Source organism: Scyliorhinus torazame, chromosome 9 (assembly GCF_047496885.1).
Source record: "Scyliorhinus torazame isolate Kashiwa2021f chromosome 9, sScyTor2.1, whole genome shotgun sequence".
Lineage (NCBI taxonomy): Eukaryota > Metazoa > Chordata > Chondrichthyes > Carcharhiniformes > Scyliorhinidae > Scyliorhinus > Scyliorhinus torazame.
Window position 1 is genome coordinate 271450656 of NC_092715.1, and position 22406 is coordinate 271473061.

Below are 22406 nucleotides of genomic sequence, written 5' to 3' on the forward strand. Positions count from 1 at the left end.
AGGGGAGGGTTGCGGGTTACAGGCAGGGGAGGGTTGCGGGTTACAGGCAGGGGAGGGTTGCGGGTTACAGGCAGGGGAGGGTTGCGGGTTACAGGCAGGGGAGGGTTGCGGGTTACAGGCAGGGGAGGGTTGCGGGTTACAGGCAGGGGAGGGTTGCGGGTTACAGGCAGGGGAGGGTTGCGGGTTACAGGCAGGGGAGGGTTGCGGGTTACAGGCAGGGGAGGGTTGCGGGTTACAGGCAGGGGAGGGTTGCGGGTTACAGGCAGGGGAGGGTTGCGGGTTACAGGCAGGGGAGGGTTGCGGGTTACAGGCAGGGGAGGGTTGCGGGTTACAGGCAGGGGAGGGTTGCGGGTTACAGGCAGGGGAGGGTTGCGGGTTACAGGCAGGGGAGGGTTGCGGGTTACAGGCAGGGGAGGGTTGCGGGTTACAGGCAGGGGAGGGTTGCGGGTTACAGGCAGGGGAGGGTTGCGGGTTACAGGCAGGGGAGGGTTGCGGGTTACAGGCAGGGGAGGGTTGCGGGTTACAGGCAGGGGAGGGTTGCGGGTTACAGGCAGGGGAGGGTTGCGGGTTACAGGCAGGGGAGGGTTGCGGGTTACAGGCAGGGGAGGGTTGCGGGTTACAGGCAGGGGAGGGTTGCGGGTTACAGGCAGGGGAGGGTTGCGGGTTACAGGCAGGGGAGGGTTGCGGGTTACAGGCAGGGGAGGGTTGCGGGTTACAGGCAGGGGAGGGTTGCGGGTTACAGGCAGGGGAGGGTTGCGGGTTACAGGCAGGGGAGGGTTGCGGGTTACAGGCAGGGGAGGGTTGCGGGTTACAGGCAGGGGAGGGTTGCGGGTTACAGGCAGGGGAGGGTTGCGGGTTACAGGCAGGGGAGGGTTGCGGGTTACAGGCAGGGGAGGGTTGCGGGTTACAGGCAGGGGAGGGTTGCGGGTTGCAGGCAGGGAATGGGTGGGGGAGGGTTGTGGGCAGAGGAGGGTTGCGGGTTGCAGGCAGGGGAGGGTTGCGGGTTGCAGGCAGGGAATGGGTGGGGGAGGGTTGTGGGCAGAGGAGGGTTGCGGGTTGCAGGCAGGGGAGGGTTGCGGGTTGCAGGGAGGGGAGGGTTGCGGGCAGAGGAGGGTAGCGGGTTACAGGCAGGGGAGGGTTGCAGGTAGGGAATGGGTGGGGGAGGGTTGTGGGCAGAGGAGGGTTGTGGGCAGAGGAGGGTTGTGGGCAGAGGAGGGTAGCGGGTTGCAGGCAGGGGAGGGTTGCGGGTTGCAGGCAGGGGAGGGTTGTGGGCAGAGGAGGGTAGCGGGTTGCAGGCAGGGGAGGGTAGCGGGTTGCAGGCAGGGGAGGGTTGTGGGTTGCAGGCAGGGGAGGGTTGTGGGCAGAGGAGGGTAGCGGGTTGCAGGCAGGGGAGGGTAGCGGGTTGCAGGCAGGGGAGGGTTGCGGGTTGGGGAGGATTGCAGGTTGCAGGCAGGGAATGGGTGGGGGAGGGTTGTGGGCAGGGGAGGGTTGCGGGTTGCAGGCAGGGGAGGGTTGCGGGTTGGGGAGGATTGCAGGTTGCAGGCAGGGAATGGGTGGGGGAGGGTTGTGGGCAGGGGAGGGTTGCGGGTTGCAGGCAGGGGAGGGTTGCGGGTTGCAGGCAGGGGAGGGTTGCGGGTTGCAGGCAGGGGAGGGTTGTGGGCAGAGGAGGGTTGCGGGTTGCAGGCAGGGGAGGGTTGCGGGTTGCAGGCAGGGGAGGGTTGCGGGTTGCAGGCAGGGGAGGGTTGCAGGCAGGGGAGGGTTGCGGGTTGCAGGCAGGGGAGGGTTGCGGGTTGCAGGCAGGGGAGGGTTGCAGGCAGGGGAGGGTTGCGGGTTGCAGGCAGGGGAGGGTTGCGGGTTACAGGCAGGGGAGGGTTGCGGGTTACAGGCAGGGGAGGGTTGCGGGTGAAGGGGAAATGCAATCTGACCCTTTTGCAGCCATGAGAGGAAAAAAGGATCCGGATTCAGGAGCACACGCTGGGGTGACGTCACAGGGCAGGGGGCGGGGCCCAGGATGAGGGGCGTGGCCCGGGACGTGGGGCGGGGCCCGGAACGTGGGGCGGGGCCAGGGATGAGGGTTGGTGGTCAGGGATGAGGGGGCGGGGTCAGGGATGAGGAGGCGGGGTCAGGGATGAGGGGGCGTGGCCTGTGCCAGGGGCGGGGGCTACCCCGCTGTCGCAAAGTGTCGCGCGGACGGGGCTGAATTTGCTTTACGGGAGGCGGGCAGTTTGAACCAACAGAAGCTGCGGCGGAGCCCGGATCCAGAGAACAGGCAATCCGGGAATCCGGGATCCAGCCCCGGGAATCCGGTAATCCAGCCCCGGGAATCCGGGATCCGGCCCCGGGAATCCGGTAATCCAGCCCCGGGAATCCGGTAATCCAGCCCCGGGATCCAGCCCCGGGAATCCGGTAATCCAGCCCCGGGATCCAGCCCCGGGAATCCGGTAATCCAGCCCCGGGATCCAGCCCCGGGAATCCGGGATCCGGCCCCGGGAATCCGGTAATCCAGCTCCGGGATCCAGCCCCGGGAATCCGGTAATCCAGCCCCGGGATCCAGCCCCGGGAATCCGGGATCCGGCCCCGGGAATCCAGTAATCCAGCCCCGGGAATCCGGGATCCAGCCCCGGGGATCCGGTAATCCAGCCCCGGGATCCAGCCCCGGGAATCCGGGATCCAGCCCCGGGATCCAGCCCCGGGAATCCGGGATCCAGCCCCGGGATCCAGCCCCGGGAATCCGGGATCCAGCCCCGGGATCCAGCCCCGGGAATCCGGTAATCCTGCCCCCGGAATCCAGGATCCAGCCCCGGGAATCCGGTAATCCAGCCCCGGGATCGAGCAATCAGATCCGGGATCCAGCCCCGGGAATCCGGGATCCAGCCCCGGGAATCCGTTAATCCAGCCCCGGGATCCAGCAATCAGCTCCGGGATCCAGCCCCGGGAATCCGGGATCCAGCCCCGGGAATCCGTTAATCCAGCCCCGGGATCCAGCAATCAGCTCCGGGATCCAGCCCCGGGAATCCGGGATCCAGCCCCGGGAATCCGGTAATCCAGCCCCGGGAATCCGGTAATCCAGCCCCGGGAATCCGGGATCCAGCCCCGGGAATCCGGGATCCGGCCCCGGGAATCCGGTAATCCAGCCCCGGGAATCCGGGATCCGGTCCCGGGAATCTGGTAATCCAGCCCCGGGATCGAGCAATCAGCTCCGGGATCCAGCCCCGAGAATCCGGGATCCAGCCCCGGGAATCCGGTAATCCAGCCCCGGGATCGAGCAATCAGCTCCGGGATCCAGCAATCAGCTCCGGGATCCAGCCCCGGGAATCCGGGATCCAGCCCCGGGAATCCGGTAATCCAGCCCCGGGATCGAGCAATCAGATCCGGGATCCAGCCCCGGGAATCCGGGATCCAGCCCCGGGAATCCGGTAATCCAGCCCCGGGAATCCGGTTATCCAGCCCCGGGACCCAGCAATCAGCTCCGGGATCCAGCCCTGGGAATCCGGGATCCAGCCCCGGGAATCCGGTAATCCAGCCCCGGGAATCCGGGATCCAGCCCCGGGAATCCGGTAATCCAGCCCCGGGAATCCGGGATCCGGTCCCGGGAATCCGGTAATCCAGCCCCGGGTTGCAGGCAGGGGAGGGTTGCGGGTTGCAGGCAGGGGAGGGTTGCGGGTTGCAGGCAGGGGAGGGTTGCGGGTTACAGGCAGGGGAGGGTTGCGGGTGAAGGGGAAATGCAATCTGACCCTTTTGCAGCCATGAGAGGAAAAAAGGATCCGGATTCAGGAGCACACGCTGGGGTGACGTCACAGGGCAGGGGGCGGGGCCCAGGATGAGGGGCGTGGCCCGGGACGTGGGGCGGGGCCCGGAACGTGGGGCGGGGCCAGGGATGAGGGTTGGTGGTCAGGGATGAGGGGGCGGGGTCAGGGATGAGGAGGCGGGGTCAGGGATGAGGGGGCGTGGCCTGTGCCAGGGGCGGGGGCTACCCCGCTGTCGCAAAGTGTCGCGCGGACGGGGCTGAATTTGCTTTACGGGAGGCGGGCAGTTTGAACCAACAGAAGCTGCGGCGGAGCCCGGATCCAGAGAACAGGCAATCCGGGAATCCGGGATCCAGCCCCGGGAATCCGGTAATCCAGCCCCGGGAATCCGGTAATCCAGCCCCGGGATCCAGCCCCGGGAATCCGGTAATCCAGCCCCGGGATCCAGCCCCGGGAATCCGGTAATCCAGCCCCGGGATCCAGCCCCGGGAATCCGGGATCCGGCCCCGGGAATCCGGTAATCCAGCTCCGGGATCCAGCCCCGGGAATCCGGTAATCCAGCCCCGGGATCCAGCCCCGGGAATCCGGTAATCCAGCCCCGGGATCCAGCCCCGGTAATCCGGGATCCGGCCCCGGGAATCCAGTAATCCAGCCCCGGGAATCCGGGATCCAGCCCCGGGGATCCGGTAATCCAGCCCCGGGATCCAGCCCCGGGAATCCGGGATCCAGCCCCGGGATCCAGCCCCGGGAATCCGGTAATCCTGCCCCCGGAATCCAGGATCCAGCCCCGGGAATCCGGTAATCCAGCCCCGGGATCGAGCAATCAGATCCGGGATCCAGCCCCGGGAATCCGGGATCCAGCCCCGGGAATCCGTTAATCCAGCCCCGGGATCCAGCAATCAGCTCCGGGATCCAGCCCCGGGAATCCGGGATCCAGCCCCGGGAATCCGGTAATCCAGCCCCGGGAATCCGGTAATCCAGCCCCGGGAATCCGGGATCCAGCCCCGGGAATCCGGGATCCGGCCCCGGGAATCCGGTAATCCAGCCCCGGGAATCCGGGATCCGGTCCCGGGAATCTGGTAATCCAGCCCCGGGATCGAGCAATCAGCTCCGGGATCCAGCCCCGAGAATCCGGGATCCAGCCCCGGGAATCCGGTAATCCAGCCCCGGGATCGAGCAATCAGCTCCGGGATCCAGCAATCAGCTCCGGGATCCAGCCCCGGGAATCCGGGATCCAGCCCCGGGAATCCGGTAATCCAGCCCCGGGATCGAGCAATCAGATCCGGGATCCAGCCCCGGGAATCCGGGATCCAGCCCCGGGAATCCGGTAATCCAGCCCCGGGAATCCGGTTATCCAGCCCCGGGACCCAGCAATCAGCTCCGGGATCCAGCCCTGGGAATCCGGGATCCAGCCCCGGGAATCCGGTAATCCAGCCCCGGGAATCCGGGATCCAGCCCCGGGAATCCGGTAATCCAGCCCCGGGAATCCGGGATCCGGTCCCGGGAATCCGGTAATCCAGCCCCGGGAATTGGAGTGCGCTGAATGTTTGCGCTCTGACCCACTCTCTGTTCTCAGCTCAGGCACAAGTTTGGCAGCTTCATCAAAGTGATATTTGGCTTGCTGTCATTTCACTTTGATCTTGTCACTCACTCCTGTTACGACATCCGGCTTCAGTAGATTTCTGGCTATTAGAACATAATAACTAGGAACAGGAGTAGGCCATCTGGCCCCTCGAGCCTGCTCCGCCATTCAATGAGATCATGGCTGATCTTTGTGGACTCAGCTCCACTCTCCGGCCCGAACACCATATCCCCGAATCCCTCTATTCTTTAGAAAGGTATTTATCTTTTTCTTAAAAACGTTTAAAGAAGGAGCCTCTACTGCTTCACTGGGCAAGGAATTCCAGAGATTCACAACCCTTTGGGTGAAGAAGTTCCTCCTAAACTCAGTCCTAAATCTACTTCCCCTTATTTTGAGGCTATGCCCCCTAGTCCTGCTTTCACCCACCAGTGGAAACAACCTGCCCGCATCTATCCTATCTATTCCCTTCATAATTTTATATGTTTATTAGAAGATAAGTTAGGTTGCAGCTGACTGCTCATTGGACTGGACTACTTTTCATGCCTTCAGTAGGTGTGTTTCTCCACTCTTAATATTGGCTTTTTCACATCTGTGCTGGACCGAAGTGATTTTTGGATCTGAATGGCAATTTTCACCAGTGACTTGGCCATTTCATTTTACTGGGGATAATGAGGAGATGATGTATCGTGCAGATTTTCCCAATCATTCACTTGAATTCTTCACTTGTGACTTGGGGGCCATTGTTGTTCATCACAATGTCAGGAATGTCATGGCGATTGAAGTGTGCTTTCAGGCGTTCTGTGATCTCACTGATGGTGGTTGACATCAGCTGGTCTATCTCTCAGTTTGAATAGTAGATGGTGATGCGATAATCAGTTCCTGTGAGAGTGAAGAGATCAACTCCAAGCTCAATCCATGGTCTATCTTGGATCTCATGAATCATGTGGTTCTTTAGCTTGTTTAGTTTTATGTTCTCAGTTCATGTTTGAACACTTCTTGCCTTCCTCATACTGGACTCGATTGCTTGATTTCTTGCATGATTGTGCTTCAGCATATGTTTTCTCCTCTCTGGGAAGAATTACTTTAGTTCCTTTGTGCAAGGTGCCATCTTGAATGATTGTGTCACCTCTGTATGTCTAATAATCTCCAAGAGCAACAGCTGAATCCTTGAAGGTTTCAGGCCATTTTTCATCACCACTTCCAGTAGCAGTTGGAGCTTTGCATCATTATGTAATTTGCTTGATCTGTCCATCGAGATCTGCTCAGTAGTAAATTACTTTGGGCTGTGCGAAACACAGCAAATCCCTTATGGTACATGAAGGTTTTCCAGTTCAAGCTTTTGACTTGTTTTCGCTGAGTTGAAGGGTTTTGCATAGTGTCCACTATTTGGAACTGCAGGTTGTCTTTCTTCCCACTGCAATGGGCTCTCGGTTTTGGTCGACCTCTTGAAGTGAGCAGCATTCCATCACAGAAACTCGATTTTAACTTTAGCTTTATTTTCGGGTCACTATTTTGCGCAATTTCGCAAAGCTCTGCTAAGGTCATGATGTGGCATGCAGCACCATGTGACACTTCACACTAATGTGTTGCTCTCCTGCAATCATTTCAACAGTCACCAAACCATTTTACCTTGAGGCTTGTACGTGCCAACCTACTGGCCCAGGGGACTGCAATGCTACCTGCCCTCCTGCATGTGTCAGCGACATGGGCAAGTACAGCAGACATCTTAAATCCCTAGAGAAGTGAGATACCACTGCAAGATCCTGCAAATACAATGACAGGATAGGCACTCCAATATCAGTGTCCTCTCCTGAGCCAACATCTCTAGTACAGAGACACTGTGTTATGGTTAATTAGCTACATTGGATAGGCCACATTGTCCGCATAGAATCATAGAATTTACAGTGCAGAAGGAGGCCATTCGGCCCATTGACTCTGCACCAGCCCTTGGAAGTTTCTTCTGGATTCTCTGTTGGATTTCTTGGTGACTGTCCTATATTGACGTCCCTGAGTTTTTCTCTTCCTCACACGAGAAAACATTCTCTCTGCATCCACTCTATCAAAACCTCTCATCACTGTAAAGACCTCGATTAGCTGGTCCTCACTCAGGTGGTCCTCACTCAGCCTGTCAATCATTTCCTGCTATGTAAACCCACACATTTCTGATATCACTATAAATCATTCGATTAGATTATTGCTGATCTGTATTTTAACTCCATTTACCTCGCTTGCTTTTGTAACCCTTAATACTCTTACCGAAGAAAAGTCTATCAATCTTCAATTTTGACATTTTCAATTGAATCACAGATTGCTGCTCTCCTTTGTGTGAAGAGATGCTTCCTGATGTTATCCCTAAGAGCCTAACTTTAATTTAAAGGCTTTTCCTCCTTATTTTGACTCCCCCAACCTAGGAAATCACTTTCTATCGATCCAATTGAACACACTAAACATTTTAAACATCTCCGAGCTTTCATCTTCTGTCCCCCAGTTGAATGCAACCAGGTCTCATGAGTTAACTCCTTTGTCCAAATATTGTTCTGGTCAGTCTGTGCTGCACTTGCCCTTTGAAGCCAATGTATCCTCCCTGAGATGTGGTACTCTGTACTGAGCACTGTGCTGTGAATAGTCTCCAACCAGATCTATTGCAATAATCATCACCACCATCTGATCCTGTGCATTTCTTTCTGTGCTTTCTAAAAAGGTGTTTCATTAACATGGCTTCAACACAGTGTGACCCTCAGCTACTGCTGGAGGAACAAGTGCACAAGCTGTCAGAAGAACTTGCTCAGTGTCAGGTGAGTTTGTTTGTATGGTGTGGACGTTGTCCACTTTTGTATTTGATCAACTGCAGTCCCGTAGAAAAGACGATTTTAAGATTTGTTGTGTTTAAGCTCAAGTGCAGCATAAACACCAGCGTGAACCATTGGGCCTGATTGACCTGGTTATGCACTTTGTAATGCTGTGGAAGGATAATAGTGAATGTGCAAATGAATATTAGAACTTAAACAGAGAAAACACATTTTCTATTTTCATTTAAACTAATGTATAGATTATGTTGTTTGCCACTCTGCTCAATAAGAATTCCAAGCAAGCTGTTAGTTTTTAAAAATACTTATCTTGCTCATCATTTTATCTCGTTACTCCTGAATAGTGAAGAGATTTTGTCCGGGACTGTGACGAGCAGTTTTCATAATGTGTTGAATTGGGATCATTGCATGTTTTATATCACTGTGCATATAAACCATTGCTCTTTAACATGCAGAAGCCATGACAGAGGAAGCCTCAACTGAAATACCAAAAGTTGGAGGTCAATTGGTGAAGGTAGTGAGATTAGCAAGCAACCAGGTCCTAGTAGCAAGCACAGCAGAAGATATGCAGCTATGAGCGGATAGAAGTGCTAAAAAGTCTACAGAATTAAAATTAAATGAAAAAAGATGTAAGCTATAAAGATTGTAAGAAATAATGGTGAGAAAGTAGAGCTCAAGGTAAATTGACAACATTTGGAACAGATATCAATTACAGTGTGTGTACTTGGGAAGAATCTTGTCAGACCAAGATCACTGCGAAAAATACCTCATGGCTATATTAACAATGACGAAGAATGTATTCTTCAAACAAAGTGTTGACCCTCAGCATGGGAATTACTGGAGATTTCAAGAAAATAATTTTTAAGACTGATTTGGAATGCCTTGTTAACGGAGCTGAAACGTGGATCTTGGGAAAAGTGGACATCCAAAGGCTTGAGAAGTTGTGAAATGTGGCTCTGGCGGAGGGCTGAGCAGTCATTTGGGGACAACATACAAGAAGAAACCAAAGAGAAAATGCTGGAAAATCTCAGCAAGTCTGGCAGCATCTGTAGGTAGACTTTGAGCTAACGTTTGGAGTCCAGATGACCCTTTGTCAAAGCTGAGAAGAAGAATATGAGAAGAAGTCCTCCCGATGTTGAAGAAGGAAAGATCGTTAGTGAATATCACCAAGAAAAGGCAATTAGGTCGATTGCCTATATTCTGAGGCATGAGAACTTAAAGAGGTGATTGAAGGAACAATAGAGGGATGCAGACTGTGGGAGAAAGAGAATGTTGATCGACAACTTGAATTTGAAAATGTGCACCCTTTCTTTCCCAAGCATCTTTAGTTGATTATTCAGTTCAGTTTTTGGGTTGGATATTTAGATTCCATCTGGTGTGAAGGGATATTACTCCACCCATAGAATCATAGAATCATAGAAGTTTACAGCATGGAAACAGGCCCTTCGGCCCAACCAGTCCATGCCGCCCAGTTTTTACCATTAAGCTAGTCCCAGTTGCCCGCACTTGGCCCATAACCCTCTATACCCATCTTACCCATGTAACTATCTAAATGTTTTTTAAAAGACACAATTGTACCCGCCTCTACTACTACCTCTGGCAGCCCATTCCAGACACTCACTACCCTCTGAGTGAAGAAATTGCCCCTCTGGGCCCTTCTGAATCTCTCCTATCTCACCTTAAACCTATGCCCTCTAGTTTTAGACTCCCCTACCTTTGGGAAAAGATGTTGACTATCTACCTGTCAAAGCATCACCCCTGGAAAATTATAAAAGACTGTTTCATCAAAAAAGTTTGCTGATACTGGTCTGTGTGAGAAATATGCCCGAAAGAAATACTGTCAGTAACTTTCTGTATCCTTTATTTACTTGTAAATATACTTTATTCTAACCTGAGTGTTTGGCATTATAATATTTTGGGGTAAAAGAAGAGAAGGACTTGCATTTCTATTGCACTTTCACCAGCTCAGTATGACCAAAAGTGCTTTGCAGACAATGACGTCCCCTTTGAACTGCAGTCACTGTAGTAATGCCTGAAAAATTGCAGCACACTTGCACACAGCATCTCCCACAAATGGCAATGTGCTAACAACCGGATTATTTGTTTTACTGTTGTTGATTGAGGGATAAATAATGGCCAAGTGAGCCAGATGCTCTTGTGTGTCGGACTGTAATTAAAGTGCAATTATTAGTCTTGTGCCATGCTATTCCATTCACAGTAGACAAAGATATCCCATCCAAATCATCGAATGCTACATCTGCTAATAGAAACTGTCTTATTGCTATGAATGGACGGTTTGGGAGAAAGCCCAAATTGTAAAAGTTATATACGATAAGAATGAAGAGGGAGTGGTTTATCTCAGGTTGTATTGCTGCCAACTGCTTATTATAAATATGCATATATGGAATTAACTTTTTAAATTAGAGTAACTAATTTAGATCACTGAGTACATAATAACTGTTTATATTTTCAGACATCGTGCTGTCCAGCTTTGAAGTGACATTGTGTTGTGTTGGTTTAGCTGCAAAGCTGTGAAAAATGGGGCGCAGAGCTTCACCTGTGGTTACTTGAATTTGATCTGCAGTTTTTCAACTGAGAGCAGTGGTTCTTGCTCCTTAACTGCTTTATTTGTGCACTAAGTTCACACCAGCTCTGGGTATATTCACAATATAGCCAATTTTATATTGTGCCATTGTTGAGAGGACAAATTACTACAGGCAACAGATAGTACTGTCATGAATTTCTACACAAACGTTTTTGTTGCAATATTTTTTTTAAAAGAGTCGCAATCTTTGTTTTTGAAGAATCTGAATTCTATGTGACCTCTTTTCTGTTGTTGAGATTTAATTTTTTTTAAAGCGAATTGTGCCACTGGCGTTCCTGCCATCTACTTTGTCTCTGACGTGGCTTGCTGGAGTACCATTACAATAGCACCACTTAACCTCATTTCATTAGCTTTTATCACAGAATCTGTCTCCTGCTGGGAACGATACCAAATTAAGAAGTTATACTTCTTTTCCATCACACAAGTTAAACAGCGGTTATTAGAAATGTTAAATTTATCAGTGAATGTCTGGTTTAGATTAAAGCCTTTTGTAAAGCAAAGTGATTTTTTGATCACGATTGTTTCTTAGATTATAGTGGATTTATTTGAAATATATATTACTTTATAATAAAGAATCTATGATGCATCTCTGAAGTATGCGCCACCATGTCAACCTGTGGAATATTTACTATTGAGTGGTTCATCATTTTTTATTTCTTGACTCAAAGAAACAGGTGATTAACTATTGATTTCTCTTCAAGTTGCAGCACTTGACCTAGTTACTTTATTCTAGATTAGGAGATACAGCTCATTAAAATATAAGGTGGAAAATTGACATGTTAATGAACAAAATTCTCGATCCAAATTAAATGTTGATCATTGGCGATTGGTTTTTTCCATGCTTATTTCGGTGAAACTTTAAAAAAATGTCTTTCTCGAGTTACAAAGCCAAAGCTCAGAATCCTTGTCTACTCCAAAAAGCAATTCAAATTCAAATTGAATCCAATTTATGGTCCTCACAAGAGAGACATACCAGAGCCAGGCATTACACCTGATCTCGCGCTCATTTTAGCCAAAAGGCTGAGAAGCGATTGGTGAAACTTTAAAAAAAATTAACTCAACAATTCTTGTTTCTCTCAGTTAGAGAACCAATCTCCTGTGGAGAAATAGTTTTCAATTCATGCTGCATTGATGGTATAAACAATATTGCAGCAATAGAACAATGCATGTATTTAACTTTATTTTTGTAACAATCTTGAATTAAGCATCAAAGATTAAAATAAAAATTGAAAGTGTGATGACCTTATTTGGACTGTATTTCTTCCTATGGAAGTATTGTTTTCATGACTATTTGAAGAATGAATTGTTATCAAACATTTGCAGCAATGTAAGAAGGAAAAACTGCAAATGCTAAAAATTGGTGGGTGATAAAAGCTGGATGACGAGTGTTACAATCAAGTTAGCAGGATGGACTGATACTTCCCTTTGTCCCACTCCTGAATTGGACCAAAGGCAGGATGAAAGCTAATGGCAGGGAACAACTGAGGAGCAAGAAAATGGTAAAGCTACGTAGCACATTCCGTTTAAGAGCCAGGGCCCACAAGCTAGCAAGATCATAGTCAGGTATCTGTACATTAATGTAGAGAGCAGTGGATATAGATGTGGATGGAGTGTTGGTGTTTTTGCCCTATATATGGAAATCATGAACATCTTCAACAAATCTTCCAGTGTTGGCCCTAATACATTGAGCGTCTGGTGAATTTATCATGTACTTTGGGAGTGGTTATCTGGTGCTGCTGCAATTATTTAAAATAAGGTCGCTCATTGCCAGTCAAAGACTCAACGAGGATGTATTGTATCTGTTGTTAATGTAAAGTAGCACCAACGAACAACATCCAGCTTTAGAGACACAGTATTTGAGATGCTAAGGCCTGAAGTAGGCGAAAGGGCACCGTACCCACAGTAGAATAGTCCAGTTGCCCAGTGGAAGATCATGCAATGTGCAGAAAGAAGTGCAATCTTCAGAAAGAAGTGCAGCAAAAGAGACCCAAAGGAAGTCAGTCAGGGCTACTCAGCAATACCTTATACATCATAGGTGGGAAGAGTATACAAGTCACCAAGTGTTTTCCCACATTGTCTCAATACTTTGACTGTTAACCAGTGAAACTCTTAACTGAATGTTTGCCCTGCATGTCGAGAATGCAGCATTATACAAAAAACTTGTCTGTAGGTAGATAGATTCTTGGGGAGTTAAAGGCTATTGGGTGTCAGTGGAAATGTGGAATTGAGGCCACATCTGATTAGCCATGATCTTCTTGAACGGTAGAACTGGCTTGGGGGGCCAAAAGGCCTTCGCCTGCTCCGAATTCGTACGTTTTCATATTCTACTTGCCTGGATGAGTGCAGCTCCAACAACACTTAAGAAGCTCGATACCATCCAGGTCAATGCAGCCCGGCTTTATGGCATCCCATCCATCACTTTTAACATTCACTCCCCCCATCACCAATACACATTATTAGCAATGTGTACCATCTCCAAGATGCACTACAGAAACTGACCAAGGCTTCTTCGACAGCACATTCCAAACCTATGACCTTAACCAACTGATGCATGGGAACACCACCGCTTGCAAGTTCCCGTCCAAGCCACTCATCACCCTGATTTGAAACTATATCGTTGTTCCTTCACTGTCGCTGCGTCAAAATCCTGGAAATCTCTTTATGGCAGCACCTGTGGGTGTACCTACAACACATTGTTATAACTGGGACGGGTTGAGTGTGCAGTTTCTCTAGCCCAACTACTCCAAATGTGGCACCATAAGTGTAAATGTTTAGTTCACTCACAAAAACTTATTTTTAGAAAGCAAGTTCCAAAAAAATAGTTGACATACAATGAGTAATCTTAAAATGTAAATATATACCCCTTTAAATTCCAACACACACACAAAGGGTAAAACAAATGGGGTTTCTGCAGAGGTTGGTGTTAAGGAAAAAGAACCTTTGGCCAATTGGGAAAACTTTCTGAAAAAGGATCAAGTTGAAGAGTTCTGATGCCTTTGATCTTTTGTTCCTACGTGTGAAGGCATTGTTGGTCACAGTAGTTGTCCAGAGGTTCTTTCCAAAGGAGCTTTGCTGGGGAGGAGAACCGAGTGGAATCAATGTCTTTGGGATCGTTCTCTCTCATCTCGGCTTCTCTGGTTTCCAAATACAGATGAGTTATACTGAGCTGAAGCTTTCTAGCTAGATGCTGATGACTACGCTGAATTTCAGTCAAGGCAGGGAGAGGGTGAATTGTTGCACCGTCTCCCTTTAGGTTTATTCCCAAACTGAGTCAAAATAACAAATTCAAAACAGAAACTCATCTCAGTCAGGTGGTTTCTAGAAAATTGCCAGAACGCGTCAGCCTGAAAACAGTTGTCTTATTTTTTTCTCCAGCAATTGAAGTTCAAGTAAACAACTAGTTCTCTACTTGGGTGCTCTGCTGGCCATCCAGCTGGAGTAATGTCACTTGGAAAAGGCCATTTGCTCACAGTCCAAAGTGAACTTGTAAAGTTTTTTTTAAAAGAACAGTACAGTTTTCAAGGAAATGCCCAAATCCTTCCAATTAAAAAAACAACAACAACATTACAGGGTTGTTTTCAGAGTGTGGGTGGGAGAAGGGAAGGTCTCCGACATCTACAAGGAACTCATGGGGTCAGACGGGACGCAGATGGAGGAGCTGAAGCGCAAGTGGGAAGAGGAGTTGGGCGGAGAGATAGAGATGGTCTATCTAATTGAGTAGAGTCAACGCGTCCACAACATGCGCCAGGCTCAGCATGATGCAGTTTAAGGTTGTTCACCAGGCTCACATGACAATGGCCCGGACGAGCCGATTCTTTGGGGTGGAAGACAGGTGTGCAAGGTGTGTGGGTGGGCCAGCAAATCATGTCCACATGTTCTGGTCATGTTCAAAGCTTGGAGGATTCTGGCAGGGCTTTGCAGATGTCATGTCCACGGTGTTGGAAACAAGGGTGGTACTGAGCCCCGATTTTTGGGGTGTCGGAAGATCCGGGATCCAGGAGGAGAAAGAGGCAGACGTTCTGGCCTTCGCTTCCCTGGTAGCCCGGAGACGGATATTATTAGCTTGGAGGGACTCAAAGCCCCCGACGTCGGAGATCTGGCTATCTGACGTGGCTAGCTTTCTCTGTCTGGAGAAAATCAAGTTCGCCTTGAGGGGGTCAATGTTAGGGTTTGCCCGAAGGTGGCAACCATTCGTCAACTTCTTTGTGGAAAATTAATCGTCAGCAGAAGTGGGGGGGGGGGGGTAGCTTGGTTTAGAGTAGGGGGTGAATAAAGGTGGGATATGTAAGGCAGGAAGACGGCTTTTGCACTATGTTTATAAATTCAGTTGAATGGAGTTGAAATCAGCCATGATTGAATGGTGGAGTGGACTCGATGGGCTGAATGGCCTTACTTCCGCTCCTATGTCTTATGGTCATGTACATTGTTGATTTTGTTGTTGTAAAACCAAAAATACCTCCATAAAATGTTTATTAAAACGTGTTCTTGGAGATATATGTGCGTAACAACATGGACTATAGTGGTTCCGGAAGGCAGCACACTTCCCACGCTCTTAAGAGTGCCTAGGGATGAGCAATAAATGCTGGCCTAGCTAGGCATGCCCGCATCCAATGAATGAACTAAAATCAGAATTTGGAATTTAAAGGAGAGATGATTTTGCAATTTAATATATAATTTAACTATGTGTGGCTCAGTGCAAAAAATGAGCCAGCCAAGTTCCTTACATAATTAGTTTCTTAAACTCAGTCTGGTAAAGCTGAATGAGCTATGAACAACAGGTTTAAAATGTACAAATATTCCAACTATCCACTAATGCAAAATCAACACACATACAATCTCTGCCCCCCCCCCCAAACACACACACACAAGGTATGCAAGAGCATCAGATATTACAAACCTGGCCAAAGAACAAGTAAAGTCAGAAAGAAAATATTTGTAGAGTGGCCATACATTTGTTCACAGTTGAACGGTCCCGGTCCACAGTAGCTGCTGCTTCTTGAGGTTTCTCACTGGAGACGGTAAGGTTGATTTGGAATTCTGTTTTAAGAACTCTTGGTTTGTCACAATGAGGTCTTCTGGTGGGTTTTTAAAATCCCAAACCGTTTAGCTTTGATGAGAGGCTTCAGCAGAAAGAGATGGGCAAGACTGTTGCTCTTGTGACAGTCTCTAACTATATCAGATCTAGTATCTTTCTTACGCTAGTTGGATCATGTGACCTCCCTGTGCTTCACAGACTCTGCTTTCATAAAGGCAGCTTGTGTCCTTTGCAAATACAACATAGTAGCTGCTGTCAGGCAATATCCTTTGTTTAGGTAAACTGTTCTCTTCAAAAAAGTTCAGTACACATGTATGTCCAGCCGTGAAATAAATTAATGTTTTATATGACACACCTTCAGAACAAGAGAGATGCACTTAAAATGCCAATAACTTGGCTCTTCACAGATGCTGTGTTTTTCTAGCATCTTGTGTTTCTGTATTTGTTTTAAGCTAGGATTGTGTTGCTGTATGCTGAGGTTTTGATCGCCTTTGCAGCAGGCAGGATGCATGTTGAATGCCGCGCCACTCAGCACCTGCATTGTTCCTTTTTAAAAATATTACGTACCATTATTTTTGGAGATGCAGATTTCATGATTTGCAGAGTCCGACCCCATTTTTCTCTTCATTCCAATCACTGGAAGAAAGTCTGTATCCTGTTCCTTTCCTTTTACTGGGGTCATTCTCCTCACACTACGTCAGCCTTGTTATTTGTACCAAAGCAGAGGTACTTTGACCTCGCAATTATCGTCATTTCAAGCAGCATTCTACATGGAGAATAGTTTCAGTTTGTTATGTGTGGGCAGATGACCTCTGTGCTCATTCAGGGGTAATTTCTTCCACCTTGTAAGGTCATTCTCATAGAAGTCTTATAAATTTTATGTTCAATTGTTTCCTGTGCAGCATTCCCCCCTTCATTGCGTGATAATGCATATTCAATGCAGATATGCACGTTCTAAACATTCCTTTATTTTTCTCTGGAAATCTGAGCTAACATTATCCACATTACAGTCTCTGTAATTCAGTAACTTTGTCCTTACGATCTCGATGCAGCAGCCAACTATTTGTTAAATATAAGTGATTTGTAACTACACTTGGAGTTAGAATATTGGAAAAAACTTTATTGCAAACTATCCACAGGATTAAAGAAAATACATTTGTTTTCACTGTGGTATAATATGTAGGACATTATCCCTCTAATCTATATTCCAATGATTTAGATGGAATTTATTAATGTCCTCCAAATGCATGTTTTCTTTCAAAAGGTAGTTTAAACTATTAGTTGCCATGAAGCAATGGTGCCATAAATATTCTTTTTGTAAAATAGAACATGTAAATCAACTTGACTGAATGTTGCTATCCCTTACTGTCATGGCTGAACTTCTGAATCAATTCTATTTTCCCATATACGACTTGATTCCATTAGTACCCAAGAATCTGTCGACATTAATTTGAATATACTCAACATCCAGAGCCCTTTGGGGTAGGGGACTCCAAAGATTCAAAAGTCCTCTGAGTGATGACATTTGTCTTCATCTCAGTCCGAAATCAGCCTTTGATCCTAAGATTGTGATCCATAGTTCTGGACTTCAGGGCCAGGGGAAACAACCCCATAGCATTTACTTTGTCAAGCCCTCAGTACCTTGTCTGTCACAGGACAATCAAACCTTCAAAGAATATTAGCTCATTCCACTCCATCTGTCCTCTAGTACATCCCGCTCATCCCAGGAATCAATCTGATGAACGTTCATTACACTCCCCCCTCAGGCAAGCAAATGTTGTAATTTTCTTCACAGATACTGACTGCCTTGCTGTGCGTGTCCAGCATATTCATATTTTATAAAAGCAAAGTACTGCAGATGCTGGAATCTGAAACAAAAAGAGAAAATACTGGACAATCTCAGCAGGTCTGACAGCATCAGTGGAGAGAGAAGGGAGCTAATGTTTCGAGTCTGGATGTCTCTTTGTCAAAGCCCAAAGCCCATAGTTTTTATATTTGATTTTAACTGGGATTGTGCTGCCAGGTGGCTGAGGTTTGATTCCCTTTTACCAGGAGACAGGTTGCAGTGTGCAATGCCATGCATAACATGGGGCCACCTCTCAACCTTGTCTATGAATGAGTGAACAGCTCAAATACAATGCTGCCCATGTGTTACCTCTTCAGCTATGCCAAAGTCACATCGGTATTGAATTGTCCCTTCGTTTTCACCCGTTCCCTGTTCTTCGATTTTATTCTATGTCAGTCACTAGATATTAAAATCAGGAATTCATCATACAGCTTAATTGTGCCACTGTTGGAACAGTGTTGCAAATTTTTAAAGAACAGTTTTGTAAATGCTTGTGACGGTACTAACTCCTACAATTTCTGTGCAGGCTGACAAAGAATTTGTGTGGTCCTTGTGGAAGCGTCTGCAGGTAGCAAACCCTGATCTAACACAGGCCATCAGTTTGGTTCTCGAGAGGTGAGTGAAGTTTAGTTTTGCTGTTAAAATTTTAAAAGCACATGGTGTGAAGGATCAGAGGGACCTTGGTGTGCATGTACATCGGTCCTTAAGGTAGCAGAGGTTGAATTTTGGAGAACCGTCCACTCTGTCACTATGGGGCAATATGAATGAAAATGCAGATTCATTGAAGTTATGAGACAGTTTTGGTAAGGGATCTGGAGGGGAGCAGAAAGCCTGTTGATGCCATTGTAAGAAAGATGCATTGAGGAGCATGAATGATAAATTTACAAAAATGATCATGGAAGATGACGCCAGCTTGATGCTTCAGACTGATTAAGGCAGCAGTTTTACAGAGATGGAGAATGATGAGCATGATTGGAGAAACATGGATCTGATAAAAGGGAATGAGTAAGTTATGAAATCTTCCATGTCGACCCAAACAACAAATTGCTTCATTAACATGGAAAGAAGGGTAAAAAAAAAATCAGGAAATGGTAGCTTAGCTTGTAGATCATTTCTTGGGTGATTGGCTGACTACCAAAGAAAATGCAGCTGGCCTGCAAAGTGGGATTTGTTTGATATTCTGTAAGGTTGTTGCTGAGCAGATACTTAATTTTAAAATGTGTTCAGTGCTAATGGGAAGTCTCCCTCCATATCTGCATATCGCACAAAAATATCACATCTTGAGGATTATGTGTATATGAAAATCGTTGTGTAAAATGGACAGCTGTAATTATAATTAACATCTTTAATGTTTGGGAAGCCGTTCTGTGGAGTTTTCTTTCTCCCTCCCTGTTCATAAGGGTGACATGGTAGCACAGTGGTTAGCACTGCGGCCTCACAGCGCCAGGGACCTGGGGTTGATCCCAGCCTTGGGTGACTGCGGAGTCTGCATGTTCCCCCCCGTGCCTGCGTGGGTTTCCTCCGGGTGCTCCGGTTTCCTCCCACAGTCCAAAGATGTGCAGTTAGGTGGTTTGAGAGACATACAGCCTGAGAATAGGAGGCCTTTTACAATATTGTTTATTGTGAGAAGTCAGGAGGGAAGTTATGTAGTAGTTTAGTGGAAAAAGGCATAAGTGTGCTGATGTAAATCTTGTGCATGTGAAGTTCAGATGGGGTATGGCAATAGATCGGTGAAGGAGCATGAGAAGTGGAGATTTCGGATTAAGGAGAGGAACTGAAGTTTGTTTTGATCAGCAAGGGGAAGTGGGGAGTATTACTGACAAGATCGCTGTACCTTTGTGACAAGAAGTCCACATGTTAGTACTTATTAGAGGGAATGGTTGAAGACGCAAAGCAAAGGTGTTTAACAAGGTTAACATTGCAAGCCCGTGACTCCCACAGTTACCTCGACTGCACCTCATCACACCCTGTTTCCGGTAAGGACTCCATCCTAGTCTCCCAGTTTCTCTGTCTCTGTCACATCTGTTCTGATGATGCTGCCTTCCACAACAGTGCTTCTGACATGTCTTCCTTCTCCTTCCGATGAGGATTCTAGCTCCTCACACCCCACTGTGGTTGACGGGGCCCTCAACCGTGTCTGACCCATTTCCCATACTTCTGCCCTCGCCCTTTCCCCCTCCCTCCCAGAACCCCGTTAGGGTTCCCCTTATCCTCACCTTTTACCCCACCAGCCTCTAATTTCAGGATCATCTTTTCCCATTTCTGCCAATCCAGCATGATGTCACCACCAAACACATCTTTCCCCTCACCTCCACTGCCAGCATTCCATAAGGACTGTTGCATCCATGAAACCCTGGCCCACTCCTTTCTCACCCCTAATACCTCATGCCCTTCCCACTGCACCTTCCCATGCAATTGCATGAGGTGTAGTACCTTCCCCTTTGGCTCCTTGCTCCTCATCATCCAAGGCCCCAAACATTCTTTCTAAGTGAAGCAGCGATTTACTTGTGCTTGTTCCAATTTAGTCCATTGTATTCGCTGCTCACAATGTGCTCTCCTCTACATTGGGGAGACAAAGTGCAGACTGGGTGACTGCTTTGCGGAGCACTTTCACTTAGACAGCAAGTATGACCCCGACCTTCCAGTCACTTGCCATTTCAATTCACCATCTTGCTCTCATGCTTGCATCTCTGTCCTCGGTCTACTATGGTGCCCAGTGAAGCCCAAAGCAAGCTGGAGAAGCAACAGTTTATTGTCACATTTGCAGTGTTCTGGACTCAACATTTGAGTTCAGCAATTTCAGACCATGGACTTTGTCCTCCATTTAGCAATTCCCCCTCCATAACTTCTTCTCATGTTTTTGTTTTCCGACAATGCTGACCCTGTCTCTGCTATTAACATATAATGCCATTTTGCTTTCAGACAGTGCTATTAACATCTATTCTGGACTAAAGATGAAGATGTTATTGGGCTCAAAATGTTGACTCCGCAGATCCTATGAGACCTGCTGAGTTTTCCCAGCAGTTTCTATTTTTATTTCATATTTCCAACATCTGCGGTATTTTGCTATTATTGTTATGTTTAACGAGGTGATTGTTAGTGGAGTAAGAAGCCATCAGATCCTGGGGAAGCTTTGGCAGAAAACACTAAAGTTCAATAGAACTTAACATGGATCAGCCACACTTGGCAAGAGATGGCCAAGCCATTTGTGCCAATTAGGTTTGGTCATTGCCTGGAATAATACGAGGTGCTTGAAGCTGGGCGAAGTATCAGAAGTGTGAAGGAATGAGCAAGGAGTGAGTTGGTAGCGAGGGCCACACTACCACTGTGATAGTTGGCTGTAGGTATTGACGAGGGGGGAGGGGACCAACTCCCTCCAGCATTTTGGCCTGTTTTTTATATATATATATATATTTGTAATGCATGTGATACATCTAAAGTATCATTGAAGTGACAGATGCCCTGGCAATGAGAAATTCTGCATTGCCTAATATTTTTCCATTGAAGTTACTAATGTGTTTGCAATTAAAATAGAAGTCATGTAAAGGACAATTGCAGGACAATGTTACTCAATTCCAGGGTAAATGCGTCGCCAATGATCCTGCACTCTTGAATGTAGAGTAGTAATTTGATCACTTTTTGGTAAAGATTGAATGTTATCTTGTAGTCTCCTTGTATTAATTTTGAGTTGTTTCATTTAAATATGTAGATAATATGATTTAAAGTGATTAAATTATAATAATAGACCAGTATTCAGGGGTTGACGTGAATCAATGTACTCGATCCGGTTTTGTTCTTTGGATCTACATACCTATCTTTACTTTCTTGCTATAGTGCAGCCTGACATTTGTTATTAGCCTGGTGTTGGAGAACCCAGACGATTCTGGCTTGTGATTTTGGCACCCTTGCCGGAAGCACAATTCTAGTCGGTGAGATGCCATGTTCTGTATTGCAGCACGACATAGGTCAAATATACAAGGCATTGGCCTGAAATTTTACGAGTATTAATGGTGCATCTAGCAGCACTCCTCATAACTAAAGGGGAAATTGGACAGAAACTTCTGCTGTCACCACATTGCAGTTAAATGCTGTTATCAAGAGGTTGCATTCAACAGAAAGTGAATTTTCAATGGTGCGCTAAGTTTTATTCATTGCCAAGTGACTTCTCTGGCCAGGACAAGTTAGTTTTACAAGTGTGAAGTTCAATTCTTAAGATTGTAATTAATATGAGGAAATTTTTAACAATATAGATTTTCCATTTCTATTTCTTATTTTTATATAATTTCTTTTAATCTCTCATAATTTTGTTTTTCTTTTCTTCTCCATTTTCCTTTCTGTATATTATTTTACATTGAATCAAATATTCTAGTATTTCCTGTTTTAGACACTGAGGAGAATCTTACCGCGAGTGACCATGTGGCTCTGGATGCGGATGGGAGGTAAAATCTGGAGCCATTTGGGATGGCCACTTCTAACTAGGTACAGAGAAACTCGCAAAGCCTGGTGGGTAAAATGGACAAGCCAAGAATTAGGCAGGCTCAGAGTCTGTAATGCATATTTGTCAGCAAAAGTCCAGACGGTATCAAAACTCCGTCCCATTAGCATGTTAATCAGGCCGATTAGCATTTGATGGCCCATCTTCCCCAAAACAAAGGACTGGAACTCAAGCAACCGGGACCGTCCTAGACATTTCGGCGCCACTCACTGTTCAAGGGAAACGCAAACAACGGGGTCAGTGACTGCTTGGGACACGCCCAGTCATCCAGATCCCCGCCCACTTATTGG

General features: G+C 47.5%; 1 protein-coding gene across 8 annotated transcripts in view; it reads left to right on the forward strand.

The window, feature by feature from the left end:
• Positions 1-22406, forward strand: part of cntln (centlein, centrosomal protein) — a 725020-nt gene that overhangs the window by 1260 nt on the left and 701354 nt on the right. For 2 of the 8 annotated variants that reach the window (XM_072517506.1, XM_072517514.1), the window contains exons 1-3: positions 4008-4115; positions 8030-8123; positions 18148-18236. In XM_072517506.1, the coding sequence (XP_072373607.1) occupies positions 8043-8123; positions 18148-18236 (170 nt within the window). In that variant the 5' untranslated portion in view covers positions 4008-4115; positions 8030-8042. Of the gene's footprint in view, positions 1-2248; positions 2350-4007; positions 4138-4715; positions 4783-5031; positions 5258-8029; positions 8124-18147; positions 18237-22406 lie in introns of those variants that run through there. The other 6 variants (XM_072517513.1, XM_072517512.1, XM_072517510.1 and 3 more) reach the window with 6 other exon arrangements.